General features: G+C 36.8%; 1 protein-coding gene across 8 annotated transcripts in view; it reads left to right on the top strand.

Annotated features, from left to right (window-relative positions):
• MAPK6 (mitogen-activated protein kinase 6) overlaps positions 1-20,324 on the top strand; it is a 45,339-nt gene extending 25,015 nt beyond the window's left edge. For 7 of the 8 annotated variants that reach the window (XM_008516239.2, XM_070624295.1, XM_008516235.2 and 4 more), the window contains 5 exons: positions 3,739-4,928; positions 6,098-6,242; positions 12,147-12,311; positions 16,011-16,212; positions 17,956-20,324. In XM_008516239.2, the coding sequence (XP_008514461.1) occupies positions 4,374-4,928; positions 6,098-6,242; positions 12,147-12,311; positions 16,011-16,212; positions 17,956-19,057 (2,169 nt within the window). In that variant the 5' untranslated portion in view covers positions 3,739-4,373 and the 3' untranslated portion in view covers positions 19,058-20,324. Of the gene's footprint in view, positions 1-1,919; positions 2,090-3,738; positions 4,929-6,097; positions 6,243-12,146; positions 12,312-16,010; positions 16,213-17,955 lie in introns of all 8 variants that reach the window. The other variant, XM_070624268.1, reaches the window with a different exon arrangement.
• The last annotated feature ends 2,942 nt before the right edge of the window (positions 20,325-23,266 follow it).

The raw sequence follows: 23,266 nt of genomic DNA, 5'->3' as shown, positions 1-23,266 counted from the left end.
TTTTGCCTCTTTCTACCCCTGTAAGTGCTGACCAGTCTCTGAGATTTCTGAAAAGGCATTCTCATCCTTATAGTTGCTTCTAGTCTATGATGCTTTTTAGTCTCACTACAATTTAAAAGGAGCAGATGTGGATGGAGCTCTTGAGTAGAGATTTTTCTCATTCTCATGGCTCTGTAATAATCTGGCTGCAATTCCTACTATAATGCTATTCTGTCAGATAATAGTGGTGGTGTTTTTGGCAGAGAATTATTTATGTTTGACTATGATTGCTCTATTAGAGAACTGGAAGCTTAAGAGAGTACTTAGAGATTTTACTGTTCTTAACTTAAGTCTGTAGAACTGACTTAAAAATATGCATGTATCTAAAGCTTGAAACCTGATTGAGCTTTAAGGAATTGTCTACATTAGAGCCAGAAGGTAGGTATGAATAAGCATTCTAGTTCAGGTAGAGACTGGAAATGTGAAATTTCAGAAATGCTGGAGCCTTTGAAAAAAATTGTTTTTCTAGGATATTTGGTAGGAAACAGGAAATATCAAGATGTATATAAATAGAAAAAATGGGACAGAGGAAGAGAGTATGAATTAGAGCCCTTTGAAAAACTGAAGTATTTGTGTGTGTGTGTGGGGGGGGGGGCAGTGAGGAAGATTGGCCCTGGGCCCTGAGCTAACATCTGTGCCCATCTTCCTCTACTTTGTATGCAGGGCACTGCCACTGCATGGCTTGATGAGTGGTGTAGGTCTGGGCCTAGGATCCGAACCCATGAACCTGGGCTGCTGAAGCAGAGGACGGTGAACTTAACCACTATACCACCAGGCCAGCCTGAAGTATTTTTTTTAATTCAAAAGTTTATTTACAGTCTTTAATTTAGCTTTTAAATGTTTTACTACAAATAGACTGATAAGCTATAGAATTTTTAGGAGTCTTCTTGTTTTGTCTTGTCTGATTTCTGAGAAGCGGATGAAAACTTGCAAACAGAAGAAACCATCTCTGTTACAGCAAAATAAAGAAAGCTATTATGCTATAAGTGTCCTTCACAATATTAAGCAGATAAAGGAGTGCTCATATTTTTAGAAAAAACTCAGGGATAGTAAATATCAGTTTTTATTAAATAAAGCTGTTGCCATAGGGATCATCTGTCTACTTAGTCTCTGAGTTGTTAGTATCATCAGTGTTTCTTTCACATTATTATTTTTAATGTTTGTGGATTTCTCAAAATTGAAGATTTGCTCAGATTGAGGCAAATGCTTTCACCTTAATCTTAGATTCCGACATTGAAGCATGTAGGGCTACGAAGCAGGCAGGAAATAAAGGCAGATTCCCTGTTGTACAAAAGCATCACCACTGTGAAACAACTGACCTGTTTGAGAGTCCTCACTCTTCTTTCTCTTAAGCTACATCTGAAGGCGATTGAAAGTTGTCACATCTTCAAGTTCAGAATGGACTGCTTTATTTCAGACACTGACACAGTTTCTCACTGCCTTTAGATAATTGGCCCGTTGATTAAAGGAATGTTGCTCCTGTCCCACTTCCAATCCCTTCAGACCCATTCAGAAAATAACACTGTATATACACCTATACCAGCTTTTAGATCAAAAGTCAGCATCAGGACGCCTTTCCATTTAAGGTCTAGGCTGTAATATTTGCTTATAGGCATATACATTTAAATGAGCTACTGTGTGGCCTCCTAGTTGTTTTTCAGACATGAGATGCACACTCACCCTCAGTGGCTTTCAGGTGCTAGCCCTTCTGTCTGGAACAGTGACTGCCACGCAGCATCCTTGAGGCCCCTTCACTCCCTTTGCTCCAATACTCCCTTCTCAGAGAGGCATTCTCTAACCACCCTCCCTGTCCCCTTTCTTTTCTTTTTTCCATACTTCTTATCACCATCTGACTTCAGTGTGTTTTGCTTTTTTGTCAGCCTGTCTTCTCCCACTATAATATGAGCTCTTCATATACATACATGGATCTATAAGAGTCTAATAATTTGTCATACCTCGGTTTTTTCCAAAAGAAATAACATATTAAAGATATACTTGAAGCATGCCGTGTAACCCATCCTGATCCTAATCCCCTCCCTCATTCCTCAAGGTAATTATCATGAATTTCTTATTTATCAATCTCATTTTTTTATACTTTTGCTACATATGTAGCACCCATAAAATAGCATTATTTTGCATGTTTATAAACCTGATATAATTGGATTCAGCATGCCCATTTTTATCTGTAATTTGCTTTTTAAATGTAGTGTATATTTGGTCATTTCAACCATCTCTATTCATTTTTACTATTATATAGTAGTCCACATATAAAAATAACTCATTCTCCTACTGTTGAAAGTTTAGGCTGTTTTTAATACTTTGCCATTACCAAAAAAAAGTGAGCATTGGAATGTTCATTTGCAAGCATTTCTGTAAGGAGTGCTCCTTGAGGAAAAATTGCCAAGTCATAGGTATGCTATTTATTTATCATTTATGTATTTATGCCAAATTGCTCTGTGATGTTCCTTTACTAAACTCCCACCAATATTACGTGAAAGTTCCTGTTTTTCCACCTTCCTCCTCAGACTTGATATTAACAGACTCTTAAATGTTTTTCCATTCTGAAATGTTATCTTGTTGAGGTAATTCAATTTTCTGATTATCAATGAAGTTAAACACCGTTTCATGGGTTTATTCACTGTTTGAATTCACTATTTTGTAAATTGAAGAGTGTGCTCTGTAAATTTCTTATTTATACTGTTAGGTTTTTGTTCATTGGATATTGATAGGCATGGTTAATAAGTAAATGTGTTCTTTAATGAACTGACGCATTGCAGGCTAATTGTGTGTTCTTCTAGAGAAATGTTACTAATGTTTTACCCCTCAAAAAAGTCTAAAGAATTCTGTAAAAATATTATGAACCTGGGGCCAGCCCCATGACTGAGTGCTTAAGTTCGCGCGCTCTGCTTTGGCGGCCCAGGGTTTCGCAGGTTCGAATCCTGGGCGCGATCATGGCACCGCTCCTCAGGCCACACTGGACCGGCGTCCCACATGCCACAACTAGAAGGAACCACAACTAAAAATACGTAACTATGTACTGGGGGGGCTTTGGGAGAAAAAAGGAAAAATAAAATCTTTAAAAAAAATGTATTATGAACCTTCCTTCCTTCGTTCATTGGCATTTAAGAAATGATACAACCTAATGGGCTTAAATATTACAAGGGATCTGGTATGGTGGGATCTGGAGTCTGAAGCAACACATGTGAATTGCTTACAACAGGTATAGCTATTTTTTTTTTTTTAAAGATTTTATTTTTTCCTTTTTCTCCCCAAAGCCCCCTGGTACATAGTTGTATATTCTTCATTGTGGGTCCTTCTAGTTGTGGCATATGGGACGCTGCCTCAGCGTGGTTTGATGAGCAGTGCCATGTCCGCACCCAGGATTCGAACCAATGAAACACTGGGCTGCCTGCAGCGAAGCGCGCAAATTTAACCACTCGGCCACGGGGCCAGCCCCCAGGGATAGCTATTTTTAATTGAGGGTAATCTTTCCATTTAGTGATTATAAGTAAATAAGTTTACTGTCAATACCTCATTAATTTACTACTACTGGTAGTAGTACTACATTGATTTACATTTAATATGCTACTCTCAGTAGTAGTTTATAGCTAAATGCCCGGTCATGTCATTTTACAAAGTTGAGGAAACTAGCATCTCCTGTAGTACTGACTCTTTTCCTTCTTTTTTCTCATTCCCCAGGTTGTATCAGAGTAAGATGGACGGTAGCTTTGATTGTGATTGTGGTGAGCTGGAGCCACCTGATCACTAACAAAAGACATCTTCTGTTAACCAACAGCCGTCAGGGCTTCCTGTTGAAATATATAGCAACAAAGGAAGAAAAGAAGCAAAACGGAAATAGTGCTTACCAGCACCTTAGAATGATGCTGCTCAGGACCAGTCCAACACTGAATGTATCTGCACTGTGAGGAGAATGTTCATAGAAGCCTGTTGTGTGCATATTTATTCACATTTTTGTTAAATGTTAAATTGTTTAGCACAGTAAATCTGAGTGCATAGTATGTCATTTCATTCCGTTTGAGTTCCTTGAGTGTTTTCTTTAAATGTCTGCAGAGTTGCTGCCCCTTTCTTGAACTATGAGTACTGCAATCTTTTTAATTCTCAGTATGAGTAGAGCTTTTTGAGCTTTACATCTAAGGGGAACTCAACGGGCCTGGTTGGCATATGCAATGAACATCAAGAAACCATCTTGCTGTGGAAGCAAAATTATTTTTTTTCTCCCTTTTTGAAAGATCTTTCCTTTTGATGCCAGTTTTCTTCCTTGTTTACACAAGTTCAACAGTTCGAAAGGAAAAGGCAATAGTAAGGGTTTCAAAATGGCAGAGAAATTTGAAAGTCTCATGAACATTCATGGTTTTGATCTGGGCTCTAGGTATATGGACTTAAAACCATTGGGTTGTGGAGGCAATGGCTTGGTTTTTTCTGCTGTAGACAATGACTGTGACAAGAGAGTAGCCATCAAGAAAATTGTCCTTACTGATCCCCAGAGTGTCAAACATGCTCTACGTGAAATCAAAATTATTAGAAGACTTGACCATGATAACATTGTGAAAGTGTTTGAAATTCTTGGTCCCAGCGGAAGCCAGTTAACAGATGATGTGGGCTCTCTTACCGAACTGAACAGTGTTTACATTGTTCAGGAGTACATGGAGACAGACTTGGCTAATGTGCTGGAGCAGGGCCCTTTACTGGAAGAGCATGCCAGGCTTTTCATGTATCAGCTGCTACGTGGGCTCAAATATATTCACTCTGCAAACGTACTGCACAGAGATCTCAAACCAGCTAATCTTTTCATTAATACTGAAGACTTGGTGCTGAAGATAGGTGACTTTGGTCTTGCACGGATCATGGATCCCCATTATTCCCATAAGGTATGTGGAAAGCCACCCGACGTAGACCTTTAAACTGATAGACGTCATCAGGAATAGGTACTTGGATTGCCTTTGTAGTTGCGGCAGAATTTTTAGTTAGTTGTATTAAACTTTACCTTAGTACCTTTTTATCTGATACAGATCTACTTTCATTCACAATCTCCCTTTGTTTGAAATGAAGGTGGAGAGGGATCCTAAAATTCTTAATAAAAGTGTATGGTTATTTATTATAACTGACATTCTCCCTCATTTAAAAGTGGGATATGTTCCTATGTGTTTAGGGCAGTAGTGTGGTCCTATCTGAAAGTAAGAGGGGTGCTATTTCAACTTTTAGGTCTTCTTTTGTCTCTTTGAGTCTATACTATTCTGGTATGCCTCGTTTAGGCAAGCTTAATTTAGTTGAAATCTGAATTTGCATAAAGATAAAATAGGCAGTAAGAATAGCCAAAAGAATTCAAGTAAGTTTGCCTTAGATAACAACTTGCCTTTGGTCAAGAAGTTAATAATATTTTTGGAACCAAACCCTGCTTTTTTAGTTTTCAAATAAAATCGTCTATGGGTTTCTGATATTTAAAATATAAAATGGAGCTGCTTTGGTTATAAAGAACCCCTAGGCCACCTGCTTAGCACATGTCTAAAACAAACAAAAAATCTTTTCATTCACATGTATCATCTCACATTAAGTATAACTTAATTTCTAAAACATTTTAGCACAGGAATTAGAGTACTAAAATGAAATGGATGACCACATCCTCTTTATGGGTAACAGTGAAGTATTGTAGATAGAACACTGAGCTAAGTTACACACTATCTAAAATTGAGTTCTATTTCTGTATTCAACTAAGCTATGTAACCATAAGCAGATACCTTAATCTATTTAGATATTATTGCTCCGGTAAGCTGGAGTCAATACCTACCTTCACAATTTCTCAGGGTTGTTTTGAGGATGAAATAAGACAATATATGTGTAACTGCTTCTGTCAAATGCTTTATAAATAAACATAAAGCAGTAAAACTGATTAGGAATGTGCTGTGTAATAGAGCCGGGTCGCCTGGGTGGGTGGGTTGGTTGGTTGGTTTTAGATCAAGGATTCCTTAATGAGTCAAGTTTTATATCCTGTTCTTCAGCTAAAGTAAAAAATTAAAGCATGTTTTTGTTTCTTTTTCAGGGTCATCTTTCTGAAGGATTGGTTACTAAATGGTACAGATCTCCACGTCTTTTACTTTCTCCTAATAATTATACTAAAGCCATTGACATGTGGGCTGCAGGCTGCATCTTTGCTGAAATGCTGACTGGTAAAACCCTCTTTGCAGGTTAGAAAGTTGAAAATATATGGAAAAAAATTATCCCAGAGAGAAATACTTTTCATGTATCTATGAAGCAAGATTTATATAAGATTGGAAACAATTTATTATAGTCTGGAAAAGATAAAATTATGGTTATAATATTTAAAAAGTTGAGAAAACTTATTCACATATTCACTGACTTGTTCACTCAGTAAATTTAGTCAGAATTCCAGTGTTCTTTTGTATATATCTCATTTCTTAAATATAATTTCATATTTTTTAGATCCATAATACTTGTTGGTAACCTGTGTTAAATGATACCTGAGTTGCCTGGTTCCGTCACTTTGTCACTTCCTGGTGAAATTTTTTAGCTATTGTTGAAAATCCAGAAATTACTTCTTTGCCCCCCATTATCCCTGTTACTAAACTACCATATCCTATTGCCTGACTGCTGTGGCCTTTCAGAAACAACTGAACAAGTAATTTTTGCTGAGTAGTCTATGAGGTAATCTAAAGAAGTATGAGAGAGAGAATTTAGTTCAGATAGGAAGAAGTGAATAATCCGTGAAAAATATCAGAAAGCAAAGTATGAGTTAGTATCAAATTATTTAGTACAGACTAAAAGAGCTGCAAACTTGGAGAGACTACAACAGCAATGGCTGGAATGGAAGGCATAAAGGAATCAAAGGAGAGGCCAGCCTTGTGGCCTAGTGGTTAACTTTGGCATGCTCCGCTTTGGCGGCCTGGGTTTGGTTCCTGGGCACGGACCTATACCACTTGTTGGCAGCCACATTGAGACAGCAACCCACATACAAAATTGAGGATTGTCACAGATGTTAGCTCAGGGTGAATCTTCCCCAAGCAAAAAGAGGAAGATTGGCAACAGATATTGGCTCAGGGCAAATCTTCCTCAGCAAAAAAAAAAAAAAAAAAAAAGTCAAAGGATTTTTCACTACATAGGAATAATGAAGAATTTTGACAAGGGGGACGGAGAGGAAGAGTGGTATCTATTTAAGGGTATTTATAAAAATCAGGGCATAAGCCTGGTACATTCATCAGTCAATGAATTTGATGAAAGTTTGATGAAAGCAAGGTATCAAATAATAATGAAGATATTTATGACTAGTTACGATGGGGCCAGAGAGGGTCAGCCCTGTGGCCGAGTGGTTAAGTTCACGTGCTCCGCTTCAGTGGCCCAGGGTTTCGCTGGTTTAATTCCTGGGCGTGCACATGGCACTGCTCATCAGGCCATGCTGAGATGGCATCCCACATGCCACACCTAGAAGGACCCACAACTAAAAACACACAACTATGTACTAGGGCTCTTGAGGAGAAAAAGGAAAAATAAAATCTTAATAATAAGAAAAAAAGCTGAGACCAGAATACTTAGAAAGTAGACAGAGGAGTTTCCATAAAAAAAGTAGGAATTAGTAGAGTACTGGAGATTTTTTAGTTAGAGAAGTGGTGTGATGATGATTTACGTCTTTTTCTCTCTTTTGATGTTACTTTTTTCTTCTCTAACCAGTCTTAGAGGGGACGTCCCACCACTCCGAAATTGTGCTAAGAGCAGAAGGAAGGGAAGGGGCAAGGGTGTGCTTACAAAAGAAGGATTAATGAAAGAAAGATTAGGGTGCATAGGAGAGCATTGTTGAGGAAAGGATGGTAAGCATAGATGCTCTTTAATGTTTTTTTAGTGCCAATACTTGTTGCAAAACTCAGCTTACATAACATTAGCCAATCCTTTGTAATTTTTCCCTAAATTTATCTGAAATTTCTTCTGTGATATATGATAGTGATTGAATTTCAATTTAGAAAACAATGAGAAAAAACTAGTGATTCTTAGAAACTAAATTTTTTCCTAGGAATGATACTATGATTGGAGGTTATATTCCTGATATTCAAGTACCTTCCAGTATATAGAAAATAATTACTGTATTATTTGCTGCTGCATGACAAATTACCTCAAAACTTGTGGCTTAAACAACAAACATTTATTATCTCACAGTTTCTGTGGGTCAGGAGGTTGAGAGCAGCTTAGCTGGGTGGTTCTAGTTCGGATTAGGTTAGTCAAGATGGTGGTCAGGGCTACAGTCATCTGAAGGCTTGACTGGGGCAGGAGGATCAACTTCTGGATAGTTTGCTCACATGACTGTTAGCAGGAGGCCTCAGTTCCTCACCATGTGGACTCCTCCATTGGATGGCCTGAGTGTCTTCACAATATGGCAGCTGGCTTCCCCCAGAATGAATAACCCAAAAGAGAGAGCAAAGAAGAAGTTAATGTATCTTTTTTTTAAACAAGTTCTATCAAGATATAATTCACATGCCATACAGTTTACCCATTTAAAGTGTACTGTTCAGTATATTTAGTATATTCACAGGATTTTATAGCCGTCTAATTTTAGAACATTTTTGACCCTCCTAAAAGATGCCCTGTAATCATTAGCAGTCATTTCCCATTTCCCCCTTCCTCTAGCTCCTGGAAGCCACTAATCTACTTTATGTCTCTATAGATTTGCCTATTCTGGACATTTCATATAAATAAATCATACTACATGTGACATTTGTGACTGGCCTCTTTCACTTAGCATAGTATTTTGAAGGTTCATCCATGATAATAACATCTATCAGTACTTCATACCTTTTTATGGCCAAATAATATTCCGCTGTATGGATATACCACTTTTTGTTTATCTCTTCATCAATTGACAGACATTTGGGTTGTTTGCCCTTTTTGAATATTATGAATGATGCTCCTTTGTACATTAATGTACAATTTTTGTGTGGAAGTGTGTTTTCAGTTCTGTTGGGTGTGTATACCTGAGTGGAATTACCGTGTTATGTTATAACCTATGTTTAACTTTTTGAAGAGATGCCAGAGCAGTTCTACCACTTTGTATTCCCTCCAGCAGTGTATGAGGGTTCCAGTTTCTCTACATTCTCACCAATGTTTATTTAAAGTGTGATCTGTCTTATTGTGTGTCTTTTTGGATGAAGCAGTATCTCATTGTGGTTTTGATTTACACTTCCCTAATGACGAATGATGTTGAGCACATGTTTATTGGCTATTTGTATGTCTTCTTTGGAGAAGTAGCTATCCAGATCCATTGCCTATTTTTTAGTAGGGCCATTTGTCTTTTTATAATTGAAGTGTAAGAGTTCTTTACATATTCTGGATACAGACCACTTACCAGATAGATGATTTGCATGTATTTTCTCCCATTCTATGGGTTATCTTTTCACTTTCTTGATGGTGTCTTAAAACACAAAAGATTTTAATTCTGATAAATTCCAATTTCTCTATTTTCTTTTGTCACTTAAGACTTTTGGTGTCATATATATGAAACCATTGCCTAACTCCTAAGAATTTTATAATTTTATTTTTTTTTATTTTTAAAGATTTTAGTTTTCCCTTTTCTCCCCCAAACCCCTGGTACATAGTTGTATATTTTTAGTTGTGGGTCCTTCTAGTTGTGGCATGTGGGATGCCACCTCAGCATGGCTTGATGAGTGGTGCCGTGTCTGTGCCCAGGATCTGAACCAATGAAACCCTGGGCCGCCAAAGCAGAGTGTGAACTTAACCACTCTGCCACAGGGCTAGCCCCAGAATTTTATAATTTTAAATGCTTTTAAATTTAGGTCTCTGATCCATTTTGAGTTAATTGTTTGTGTGTGGTGTGAGGTAAGGGTCTGGCTTCATTCTTTTACACGTGGATGTCCAGTTATCCCAGCACCATTTGTTGAAAAGATTATTCTTTCTCCATTGAATTGTCTTGACCTCCTTATCAAAAAACACTTAACCATAAATGCAAAATATCTTTTTATGACATGGACTCAAAAGTATGAGACACGCCATCACTTCCACTTTATGTATTATTTACAAGTTTCTAAGTACACCTCACATTCAAGGGGAGGGGAATTGGATTTCACCCTTTGAAAGGAAGAGTATCAAAGATTTGTGGATATATTTTAAAGCTACTACAATAATGAATATTGTTTCAGGAAAACAAAAGCATAATTTGTTTAATTTAAAATCATTAGATCATACTCCAAGTACTATGAAATAGAGTCAAAACTTGCTGTATTGATTATACAGAGGCACTTAGTGTATTTTTAAGTGTTTATTTGGCATATTCAGAGATTGTTCAGTATAGCAATAAAAAGAATTGGATTAAAAACCAACCTCTAAATAACATAATTTTGATCTTAAACCCATGTAAGCTACACATTTAGTTAATGGGACTTGTTTGTGAAATGATTTGAAAGATCCAGCTGTAGTTCACTTCTAATGCTTCATTGGTATGTTGGTGAACCTTTGAGTAAAAGCAGCATGAGGGGGAATCTAAGTGTTTGTTAGGTATAGACCTCAAATGAACAGAGCAATAAAAGGCAAGGACTAACGACTAAAGAATATTGGAAATCTGTGTATTTTTAAGCTATGGGAAGTGTCCTAGCTTTATTATTCGGTTCTACTTCATATCTCCACTTGGATGTCTAATTGCATCTCAAATTTAACCTATCCAAAACCGAACTCTTCATATTTGTCCCTCATACTTTCTGCTGTGTTCCTCATCTTAGTAAACCAGATCTACTTTTTAGTTGCTCAGACTAAAATCTTGGTGTCATCCTTCACATCTGTCAGTACAGATCCTGTGGGCTCTTGCTTCAAAATAAATCCAGAATCTCACTGATTGTTATTATCTCTATCACTACTCCCCTCCCCTCAGTTCAACTGAGTAGTTCAACTACTATGTCCCTCCTGGTCTAATGCAGAAGCTTCTAACTGGCTTTCCTGCTTCAATATTTGCTGTCTGTAGTCTAGTTACCACATAGCAGCCATGGTAGTTCTCTGAAAACATAGATCATGTCATTTCTCGGCTCAAAACTCTAATGGCTTCCCATCAAATTCAGGATAAAGCAAACCCTTCGTGTCCTGGTACCACTCTGACCTCATCTCCTATTACTTCCCCCCAGCTCCTCTACTTCAGCTACGCTTGTCTAATTGTTGTTTCTTGGACACACCAAGCCTGCTCTCACCTTTGGGCCTTTTCCCATTTTTCCTGGAACTCTCTCCCTCCATATGAATGTATGGTGTGTTCCCTAACTTCCTGAATTTTGAGCTACTCAGTGAGGCCTTCCTTGGTCATCCTGTATAAATTAACAACCCTACCCCCGACAGTGCTCTCTGTCCCCCTTAGCTTACTTTGTTTTCTTCATAGCATTTGTCACCAGTCTTCCTCAACTAGATTGTAAGCTCTATGAAGGCAAGAATTTGGTCTGTTTTGTTTCACAGCTTATTCTAAAGTGCCTTGCTCATAGTAGGCACTCAAGAAAAAGTTAAATATTGAATGAATTTCTAGAAACTAATGGAAAAGCAAACTGAATTTTTTTTTTAATTGCCCGTTTAGGCTGAAGTTTCTTCTCTTATTTCTTTAGTGGTCCTGAAATGCTAACTGACCCTAATACGTAACTGTAAAACTTTTTGTTTCACAAATCTAACCCAACCCTCCATTTCATTGATGATAAAATCAAGTCATCACCATGTTAAGTATTCCCTAAGTTATAGCCAGTTAATTAGTGATACAGGTAATACTAGAATCTAGGTCTCTTGAATGCCAATTCATTGCTTTTTCACTACTTTATGATACCTTAATGTGAAGCTAAACTTTAAGAATTGGTTTCTTATGGAAACAAAGCAGCTAAAACTGAATCAGTGAGAAGAAATTGAAATAGATACGCTTTTTGAGCAGCTTAATGATATTCAAAGCAATGAAATCTGCTTATTAATGATTCAGTTAAAACCATTTTCCCCCAGTGGTCGTTAGAATATTTTAATTAGTTTCCTATAGCTTTAGAATGTTTATTGCCAAATAAGTAAACGTTGAGGAATGTGTTTATTTATGTTGTATTTGGTGTTTTTTTAATCTCGCTCAGGTGCACATGAACTTGAACAGATGCAGCTGATTTTAGAATCTATTCCTGTTGTACATGAGGAAGATCGTCAGGAGCTTCTCAGTGTAATTCCAGTTTACATTAGAAATGACATGACTGAGCCACACAAACCTTTAACTCAGCTGCTTCCGGGAATTAGTCGAGAAGGTATTGTGACTCAAGGGTAACCATCGTGTAATGGGGGGTGTGTGTGTGTAGGCAACATCTGTATAGTGAAACTTTAGCGTTTTATTCTTAGATGTGCAGCTTTCTCCAAAATAGTCTTTAGACACTTACGGTATACCTAAATCTTCAACTCTCACTTTTCGTTTTTTAGCCTGGCACTTAGGCTGGGATCTGTTTCTTTGCTCGTCTGAGTAATTTTCCAAATTCCGAAAAGTGTACCCCTCTCTTCTGGTTCTAACTCCATCTGCTTTCCAAGCTTATGCCTATGATTATCCACCATAGGTGAGCATATTGAATCACTGACTTGCTAAACTGGAGAGGAGTTCTGTGAGGGTTATATGATGAGTAAGTGTGGTTATGAATATGGATGTGATTTAGATAGGAAAGAGCAGATTGAGTCGGGGAAAGCAAAGGCTTCAGGGCAAGAAAGGGATGGAGGAAAGAACAAAATTCCATACGAGCAAACGCATTACATGAGAATTTGCAGGTTAATGTTAGGAGTATTAGGTGCTAAATGTGAGTGTTTGTGCAAGCTTAAAAGTGGTAGGAGCCTGGAGAGAATCAAAACTTCGTTGACTACTAAAGCAATTTCATGTCTCAAAATAGAGCAACCTATCTTTAGGATTTGCTGATGTAAATGAGATACAAAAGGCTTTAACTCTTGTAGTAGTTATCTGTAATAAGATAACCTTTTTTTAAGAAAGAGCGTTAGATATGAAAAGTAGCTTCCTTAAAAGTTGATTGTCTTATATCGTTAAAAATTTATCATACTGTATTAAGATACGTTGGTGTCAGGATTATATAGTTCTCTCATAAATCAAAAAGTTAGGGATATATAGTTTCCTAAACATCTTAAAGTCTCTTAATTATACACCCATTATTCACATCACCCACTCTGATCATTATATGTGGTTCAGGTTAGCGTGTATCAGTCTTTTAAAGTAGCAAGTGTTTTGAGAAATAGTTGGGCACTGGATGGCAAAATCATGATAACATGGTCTTTTTTTTTCCTTAGATGTAGTAAATGTTGCAATAAAAAGGAAGAAGCTGTATTTAGTTTTAACAGATTTTGCAGCCTTCCTTTTCAATAGTTCTACGTTCTTCAAGTCTGTCTTCACAATCAGATTCCATTGCTGGCTCTCTTGCTCCTACCCTCGTAGCCACTGTCATGACATCCCTGTTCATAACTGAACAGCAGGCATGTAGCACTTGACTATGCCTCAGAGTCATCTCTGGGAGCGCTTTAAAAGTGAAGACTATTATGTCAGAATCTGGAAGTGGGGTAGGGAGCAGGGTGGATGTCTATGTTTTTAAAACCCTCTGCAGGTATGACCCTGCTCAGCCAGGTTGAGAGACACTGCTCAGGAATAACCTGGACTGGGTTTAGAGTCATTGTTGCTATTGCTGTGTCTTATCAAAAGAGACAAACTAGTAATATAGGATATTGCTGTTGAAGCATTTGTAATCTCGCTAAATTTGAACCTTCTTTTTCCCTACCCTCATTAGGCTGGGGACCATTTCTTAGCTATGAACCAAGCTGAATATTGACTGATGGCTTGGATTTGTTCATAATGTGTTGAATGAGTGTCTTTGATAGTGGATTCATTAAATTAACCATTGGGAAAAGATCCTTGGTATTCATAAGTGGCAGAACTGCGCTCACATACAAGTACAATATAAAGTGTTTAAAGTTCCTGAGGCTAAAGATGTATTACACAGATATGTTCCACACCAGTTTCTTCTTGATTAACATTGGAGCTTTATTTTGGGGCAGAGCATGTTCTGGGACAAAGGGGACTTAGAATAATACGTGTTCTTTTCTCACACTCTGTGATCTTTGGAGGAAAAAAGCACGCAAGCTTAAGTACATATGAATTACACATTAAGACTACCAGGACCCTTACTCTGGTTAACATTTTTAAGTGATTACCCTCTTTTTCATTTCCCTCCATACTTACCTCTCATCCTCCCTTTTTATGTTGTTTACTACATATTTCTATGTCGTAGCACACTTCAGCACTATTGTAGCAAATAGACCGATTTCCTCTAGAGCAGTGCTGTCCAATAGAACTTTCTACAGTGATGGAAATGTTCTGTGCATGCATACACTTGGAAGCTCAGCCTGACTAGTTTTTTGCTTTCTTCTTCCTGTTTCCACCTGCTGCCTACAGTTCCCAAATGTTGGGGATTTTAGGGTATTCCTCTTGTGTAGTTGGGTATATATCTCCCTTCCCCCTGAGAAAGGTGATTCTGCTGAGTCAACCATCCATCACTGTGCATTAGAGTCTCTCTTGCCTTGAGACACATGGGCCCTGGGTTAATTAAGACTGACTCTTGCAGGAGAACCAAGAACAGTTTGATGTCTGTGAAATGACTTCCTATGTTAGGGTAATATAATAGAGAGGAGTGGGGTAAAAAGGAGGGAGCCAGGAAGGAACCTCAGCCCTGGGCCGCTGGAGGGCATGAGTAGCACTGAGACTTAGGTTTCTTCTCTTTAGTCTTTAGTGGACTGATTTGAGGATTGAATGAGGTAATGTATGTGAAAGTACTTTGTAAAATATAAATGGCTATAAAAATGTCAGCTGTCATTCATATTAATGAGAGATCGGGAATTGAGAATAGAGTCTTTTCCTTTGAGATGGAAGGTAAGGATAAGAGGATGTGTGACAGACCATAGAGAAGAAGTAGGGATTGCGGTAATGTGAAGTGGGTTTATCTGTTGAGAATGATAGAGAAGATTGAGAGCATGAAGAGATGGTGTGGAACATTGCTGAGCCAATAGCAAAGGCCTAATTGAAATTTCACAGTGTGAATTTATAGTAAGCCAGATATCTATGTGATTTTTTCATCTAGCCTTCATCAGTACTGTCTGCTAAGGAGCAGAGAAAGTAGATGGTGGAAATGATGCAGAGTTGAAGCTTGGTATAAGTCGTAAGGCATACAAGTGTGTGTGGTGATGTAAGGGCAGCCTTCAGGTTGGTGAGTGGGGTTCAGGCTGGGTAAGGAGCTTCGGAAGGCCTAACAGACTGAGTTGGTGGGAAGAACTGGGTGTGTGTGGTAGCTCCACCAGAGCTCTATGGTGATCAGGTGTGTTGTGTGATATGCTACAGTGTGACGTGAAACAGAGATCAACAAATTAGTACAATAGCTGGTCAGTGAGATAAGGGAAGGAAAGGGGAAAGCATTTTTAATTAAGTGCTAGACCCTATGCTGTACATTTTAGTTTTAAATGTAATTATTTATAAGCTGTCTATATCCATTTTATACATGAAAAAACTGAAATTCAGCAAGTTTAAGTAACCTTTCCAGCCCTACACGGCTGGTAATTTAGTTAAGCTAGTGGAGAGATTAGGACCTATGTATTAGGTTGAGCCATATAAAATTGTTGTTATTTGACCATTTTTGACTGACAAAAATGGAACTTTCGTGTGGTTCAACTTAATATATTCCTTTTCTTTCTTTTTTTATAACTGACCATAATACGAGGTTGGGGTACATTTCATATATTTATTATGTTTATTGAATAAATGTCTTTTTAATCTGTATATCAGGTAAATTAGTTTTATTTCTCTGACAGAACTTAACTTACCTATTAATTGTACATGTATAGTCCCTTTGTTTTCCTTTATGAGTTGGTTGACCTCCAGTACTGTTAAGGTGTTTGATCCCTTTCTTTGGCAGCACTGGATTTCCTGGAACAAATTTTGACATTTAGCCCCATGGATCGGTTGACAGCAGAAGAAGCGCTTTCCCATCCTTATATGAGCATATATTCTTTTCCAATGGATGAGCCAATTTCAAGTCATCCTTTTCATATTGAAGATGAAGTTGATGATATTTTGCTTATGGATGAAACTCACAGTCACATTTATAACTGGGAAAGGTAAATGGTGGATCCCAAATTAGAAAAGTATCATTTATTGTATTGTCAATAAACCATAATTCACTGAGTTTTATTTTTAAATTATATATGATAAAACAATGTAGAAATATTAAAAATTTAGTAATGGTCTCTTTGAGTTTCTGCTAAACTTATTATCTTTGAATAACCTTTATGCAACTTAAGTATTTAAGTAATTTAACCAGTATTTAAGTATTTAATACTGGTTAGGATATATGTAATGGGAAAAGGTTAAATGCTATTTTGAAACATTTTCAAAGCCATTAAGGTATGTTTAGTTATAAAATTATAGGGTCCTTCAAATGTAAAGGTTGAAGGTTGGAAATCTGAAGCATTGTAAACTCTTATGAATATCGTAAACTTTTTTTAAGATGTTGGACAACAAGACAACCTTATCCAATAAGGTATCTCCAAAGTGTCTCAAATTTTTACATATAATGTGTTATATCTTAGTATAGAAATTATTTTTGATTCATGGTATATGCTATATTCAAATCTGTTTTCCTGATGACATAAAATTAATTTGGGATGCTTTACTTGGGTTCAGTATATGGAACTTTTCTAGTCTGAATGATATAAACCATCAAAATGGATAACATCATACATTTTAGTTAAAGAATTTCTCCTCTCAGCTTCCCTTTACGATTTTTAAATTTCTGGGGAAGTTTAGATATAATTCTGCTTCAAAGTAGCATGGTAGCATATACTAATGAATCAATATTATTTAAAATCTGCAGATGATTTTGATATTTAGCTAGGTTTAGGAATTACTAATGACAATTTAAAACTTTAGGATTTCATATATTTCTCTGTTTAAAAGAAAAATGATTGCTGAGTAATAATTAAAGAAGTAGTTAATGGTGCAATTAGCTTGTTTACCCATTGCATTTTTTCCTTCTAAAATGTTGAGGTATTTGTGAGTGTGTTTACGCACGTCTGCCAACCACCCATTTTTTTTCTTCACACGAACATTTCTAACACCTTCATATAGTTCTTTCCACACATACCCAAACATCTTCCAGTTTCTACCTTCTCTGTCATGCTGGTGTAGTGAAGTCATCTAATCTCCTTTTCTGTTCCCTCGTCTCCATCGCCCAACCTTTTGCTTGTGTGTGTCTCAGTCTGCCTCTGCTTGGGGGTGGTGTGGTCACCTTGCTGTGATGTGTCAGTAAGAGGATATCACATTCAGTAGCACGTATAAATGGAGAGTTTTTTCTGTTCAAGGTGCTGAGTTCCAGCAAGACTTCCTGTTTTTCTAGTCTCTCTTATTACCAGTAGAGTGAAAATCTGTAAGAGACCTGATTGAGATCTGCATTTTGTGGCCATAAAGTATTTTTTCTTCATGTGAAACTGTGTTGGAATTGAACTATGGATGTGCCAGCCACTCAGATGTTTGTGTTTGAGGTGGATGACAAATAGAATAGGGAAAAGATGGAATAAGTGTGAAATGATAAGTGGTCTTATTTAAGAATGGAGGACTCGGAGTTTTATTATAATGATATACTTTATTGGTAATTATCAAGTATTGCCTCATATTGCTTTGTATAGTAACAGATCTTACCTAGCCATTAAGATGATAAGTTCCTGGAGGGCGGGGAAGGCTCGTGACTTACACTCCTATTATCTCCTCATAGACTAGCACAGTGCTTTCACCTAAAAGGCATTCAGTAAATTTGAAAATGAAATCATACACCTGGACTAACACTGATGTATTAATTCTTTCAGGTACCATGATTGTCAATTTTCAGAGCATGATTGGCCTATACATAACAACTTTGATATTGATGAAGTTCAGCTTGACCCAAGAGCTCTGTCTGATGTCACTGATGAAGAAGAAGTACAAGTTGATCCTCGAAAATATTTGGATGGAGATCGTGAAAAGTATTTGGAGGATCCTGCTTTTGATACCAATTACTCTACTGAGCCTTGCTGGCAGTACCCAGATCATCATGAAAACAAATATTGTGATCTGGAGTGTAGCCATACTTGTAACTACAAAACGAGGTCATCATCATATTTAGATAACTTAGTTTGGAGAGAGAGTGAAGTTAACCATTACTATGAACCCAAGCTTATTATAGATCTTTCCAATTGGAAAGAACAAAGCAAAGAAAAATCTGATAAGAAAGGCAAGTCAAAATGTGAAAGGAATGGATTGGTTAAAGCGCAGATAGCTCTAGAGGAAGCATCCCAGCAACTGGCTGACAAAGAAAGGGAAAAGGGTCAGGGGTTTGACTTTGACTCCTTTATTGCAGGAACTATTCAACTGAGCGCACAGCATGAGCCTGCTGATGTTGTTGATAAATTAAATGACTTGAATAGCTCAGTGTCCCAACTAGAATTGAAAAGTTTGATATCAAAGTCAGTAAGCCGAGAGAAACAGGAGAAAGGAATGGCCAATTTGGCTCAGTTAGAAGCCTTGTACCAGTCTTCCTGGGATAGCCAGTTTGTGGGCAGTGGGGAGGACTGTTTTCTCATAAATCAGTTTTGTTGTGAGGTGAGGAAGGATGAACAGATTGAGAAGGAAAACACTTACACCAGTTACTTGGACAAGTTCTTTAGCAGGAAAGAAGATACTGAAATGCTAGAAACTGAGCCAGGAGAGGATGGGAAGCTTGGGGAGAGAGAAAATGAGGAAGGATTTCTGAACAACAGTGGGGAGTTCCTCTTTAACAAGCAGCTTGAATCCATAGGCATCCCACAGTTTCACAGTCCCGTTGGGTCACCACTTAAGTCAATCCAGGCTACATTAACACCTTCTGCTATGAAATCTTCCCCTCAGATTCCTCATAAAACATACAGCAGCATTCTGAAACACCTGAACTAAAACACTCAGCAGACATTTCTCTTTGTATTCTTCATGAAATGTGTTTTGTCTTTTTTATTACTAGTGTTTAAATCATTTTTTTACTTGAATCAGATGGTGTCATTTAGAAAGGATTTTATTAGTTCTTGGTTTTTAAAATCCAGACTTTTTTTCTACATGTGAGATGGTTTTCATTTTAACTGGCATGTCGTTTGCACACAAAAATAAAGAATAGAGCAAAATAATGCAATGCAGGAGGAGACAAAAGAAATGCACTAAGACAAGTAAAAAACATTCTCTCATAGAACAATGATCTGTTTTACAGGAAACAAAAATCTTGCCTTGAAATTTACACAGTGAGACTGTACATAATTGCATGAAAATATCTATTTTTTTCCTAAAACATTTTTCATTCATGAGTATTTTCAAGTTTTTCATACTGTACACATTTCTTAAAACACATGATACCAGCAGCAACTGAAAATGAATGCCGAATTTGGTACACATGTGTTATCTACCTCAAGGTAACAAAAGTATGTGGCAAAACATGTACCACCCATAGTGCTTCACAATATGCACTTCTATTTAGCCAGCGTTTATTGTAGTAAACTATTCTTAATAAGATTCACTCACTGTTTGTAAATGTTCTGGTATGCATTCTTTATAGTGAAGTGTTAACTACATCACATCCTATTTATTTTAGCAAATCAGTATGTTTTCTGTATTTAATTATAAAAAGTTACCTTAGTTTTTGAAATTTATTTGCAAATACACTTTTTCCATTTGGCACTATGGTTTGTTGCCTACTTAGCTGAATATATAATGTCAGCTTATCCTAAGGCTGTCCACGTACTTAATTTACTTAAGTATTCATTTTAAGTAAAGTGCTCACTGTGTATAGGAATTTGTATTTTGGAGGTGCTTGATCTATCTACAAAGAAAAATTAGGAATTACTTTATTATAAAATGCTCCTAGAAGTCTTAATTGTGTTTATTTTTAAGAAAAAGATGTAATGTTAGACCTTGTGTGCATGGAAGTAATTAAGGTACATCATTATTGTAGTTTAAAAGTTGTACATGATAAGACATATTTTGTTTTTACTGTATGTTTTTACCGAATGATCTATTCCCCATCCCAAAGCAAGCATGAATAAAATTAGGTTAAATGTAGCATGTGGCATCGCAGTCTCTTAGAATTTGTTTCATCTATTTTATTTTATCGAATACTGTCTGTATCTTTGGTTACCCTGTTTGAAGAAAAAAGGACAAATAAAACATGGCCAGCAAATATGGCTCCTGTATAACTCTTTACGTAATGAAAATTACCTGCTAGAATGAAAATTACTAGCCGAATATCTAGTTAGACTTTTCAGCATCTTTGAATTGTGGCTGTAGTTTCAACTGTGTTGGGCTAAAAGGCTTAAAAGAAAAAGGTTCTTTATCTCCACATAAAAATCTCTTGTTGACTTACCTTCACACATTAAAATGGAATAGTTTCAAAACTATTAATAAGCTTTGAGCCAGCAGTCTGAGGATCTTCCTTTAAGTGTATTTGCTCTACAATACGTTATCTTTCCTTTGCTCAAGAACTTGATCCTTTTACCTATCCAGTTATAAAACCATTCTTCCTTTAACTTCACGTTTTGGTTTGTCTCCATCCTTGTTTTGTACAAAGCCAGTACTGTTAATAGCTAGACTTCTGACTTCCCCATGACTTATTCATTCATTTCATCTGGATTCACAAAGCTTTAGAAAATGCAGATATTTTCTGGATGAATATCACTGTCACATGTGAATTGAAATATGTACTCAAGTTACCTTAAAAAGACCAGCTTTTAGAGGGGAAGCTTTTGAGTTTTTCACCATTGGATATGATGTTAGCTGTGGATTTTTATATATGGGCTTTACTATGTTGAAGTAATTTCTTTCTATTCCTATTTTGTTTAGTGTTTTTTATATGAAAAAGGGTTGAATTTTGTCAAATGATTTTCTGTATCAATTGAGATAATCGTGGTTTTTGTCCTTCATTCTGATAATGTGTTATTACATTGATTTTTATATGTTGAAGCATTCTTGTATTCCAGGAATCCCACTTGGTCGTGATGTATAATCCTTTTAATGTGCTGTTGGATTCAGTTTGCTAGTATTATTTTTGAGGATTTTTGTGTCAGTATTCATCAGGTATATTGGTCTGTAGTTTTCTTATAATATCTTTGTCTGATTTTGTTATCAGGATAATGCTGGCCTCATAGAATGAGTTTGGAAGTATTCTTCCTCTTCAGTTTTTAGGAAGAATTTGAGATGGCTTGGTGTTAATTCTTTTTTAACTGTTTGGTAGACTTCTCTAGTAAAGACACCTGGTCCTGTGCTTTTCTTTGTTGGGAGGTTTTTGATTATTAATTCAGTTTCCTTACTAGTTATAGGTCTGTTCAGATTTGTAATTTCTTCACAATTCATTCTTGGTAGGTTGCATGTTTCTAGAAATTTATCCATTTCTTCCAGGTTATCTAATTTATTGGCATGTAATTATTCTTTATAATCTTTTATGATCCCTTTTTATTTTTGTATCACTTGTAATGTCTCCTCTTTCATTTCTGATTTGTGTTGAGTCCTTTCCCCTTTTTTTCTTAGTCTTGCTAAGGGTTTGTTGATTTTGTTGACCTTTCTGTTCTCTATTCCATGTACAGATCTTCTTACAACTTACAACAGGGTTATGTCCTGATAAACTTATCATAAGTTGAAAGTATCGTAGGTTGAAAATATATTCAACACACCTAACCTACCAAACATCATAGTTTAGCCTCGCCTACTTTAAATGTGCTGCGAACACTTACATTCGCCTACAGTTCGGCAAAATCGTCTAACACAAAGCCTGTTTTATAATAAAGTGTTGACTATCTCATATAATTTATTGAATATTGTACTGAAAGTGAAAAAAGGAATGGTTGTATGGGTATGGAATGGTTGTAAGTGTATCGGTTGTTTACCCACGTGATCACATGGCTGACTGGGAGCTGCGGCTCGCTGCTGCTGCCCCGCATCAGGAGAGAGTAGCATACTGCATATCACTAGCCCAGGAAAAGATCGAAATTCAAAGTACGGTTTTTATTGAATTTGTATCACTTTCACACCATCGTCAAGTTGAAAAATCATAAGTTGAACCCTCATAAGTTGGGGACCATCTGTATTTCCACTCTAATTTTTATTTCCTTCCTCACGTTAACTTTGGGTTTAGTTTGTTCTTTTTTTAGTTCTTTGAGGTGTAAAGTTAGATTGTTGATTTGAGGTCCTTTTTTTTTTTAATAAACTTTATTTTTTAGAGTAGTTTGACCTTCAAAGCAAAATTAAGCAAAAGATACAGAGATTTCTGATGTACCCACATATGCATAGCCTCCCCCATTATCAACGTCCCCCGTCATAGTGGTACAGTTCTTACAACTGATGAACCTACATTGACACATCATTATCACCCAAAGTCGTAGTTCACATTAGGGTTCACTCTTGGTGTTACACATTCTACAGTTTTGGAGAAATGTATGATGACACGTTTCCACCATTGTAGTATCATACAGAGTAGTTTCACTGTCCTAAAAATTCTGTGTTCTGCCTACTCATCCCTCCTTCCCCTTAACCCCAGGCAACCACTGATCTCTTTCTCCATAGTCTTGCCTTTTCCAGAATGTGATATAGTTGGAATTGTACAGTATGCAGCCTTTTCAGACTGGCTTCTGTCATTTAGTAATATGCATTGATCCACTTAATTGTGTCTCATAAGTCTCTTAGTCTTTCTTCACTTTTGTTAATTCTTTTTTCTTTTTGTTCCTCTGACTTGATAATTTCAAATGACCTATCTTCAAGTTTACTGATTCTTTGTTTTGTTGGATCAAGTCTAATGTTGATTACCTCTAGTGAGTTTTTCAATTCGGTTCTTGTAGTCTTTTGGGGCTGGGGGAGGTGAGACAGATTCGCCCTGAGCTAACATCTGTGCCAATCTTCCTCTTTTTTTTTGTATGTGGGATGCCTCCACAGCATGGCTGATGAGTGGAGTAGGTCCATGCCCAGGATCCGAACCTGTGAACCAGGGCCACCAAAGTTGAGTATGCAGAACTTTAACCACTCAGCCACGGGGCAGGCCCCAGTTCTTGTGTTCTTTAGCTTCACAATTTCCATTTGTTTCCTTTTTTTATAGTCTCTATATCTTTGTTGTATTCTCATTTTGTTCATGCATTG

This window comes from Equus przewalskii, chromosome 1, assembly GCF_037783145.1.
Source record: "Equus przewalskii isolate Varuska chromosome 1, EquPr2, whole genome shotgun sequence".
Classification (NCBI taxonomy): Eukaryota; Metazoa; Chordata; class Mammalia; order Perissodactyla; family Equidae; genus Equus; species Equus przewalskii.
Note: the sequence above shows the minus strand (reverse complement) of the source record. Positions and strands in the feature narration are given on the sequence as shown.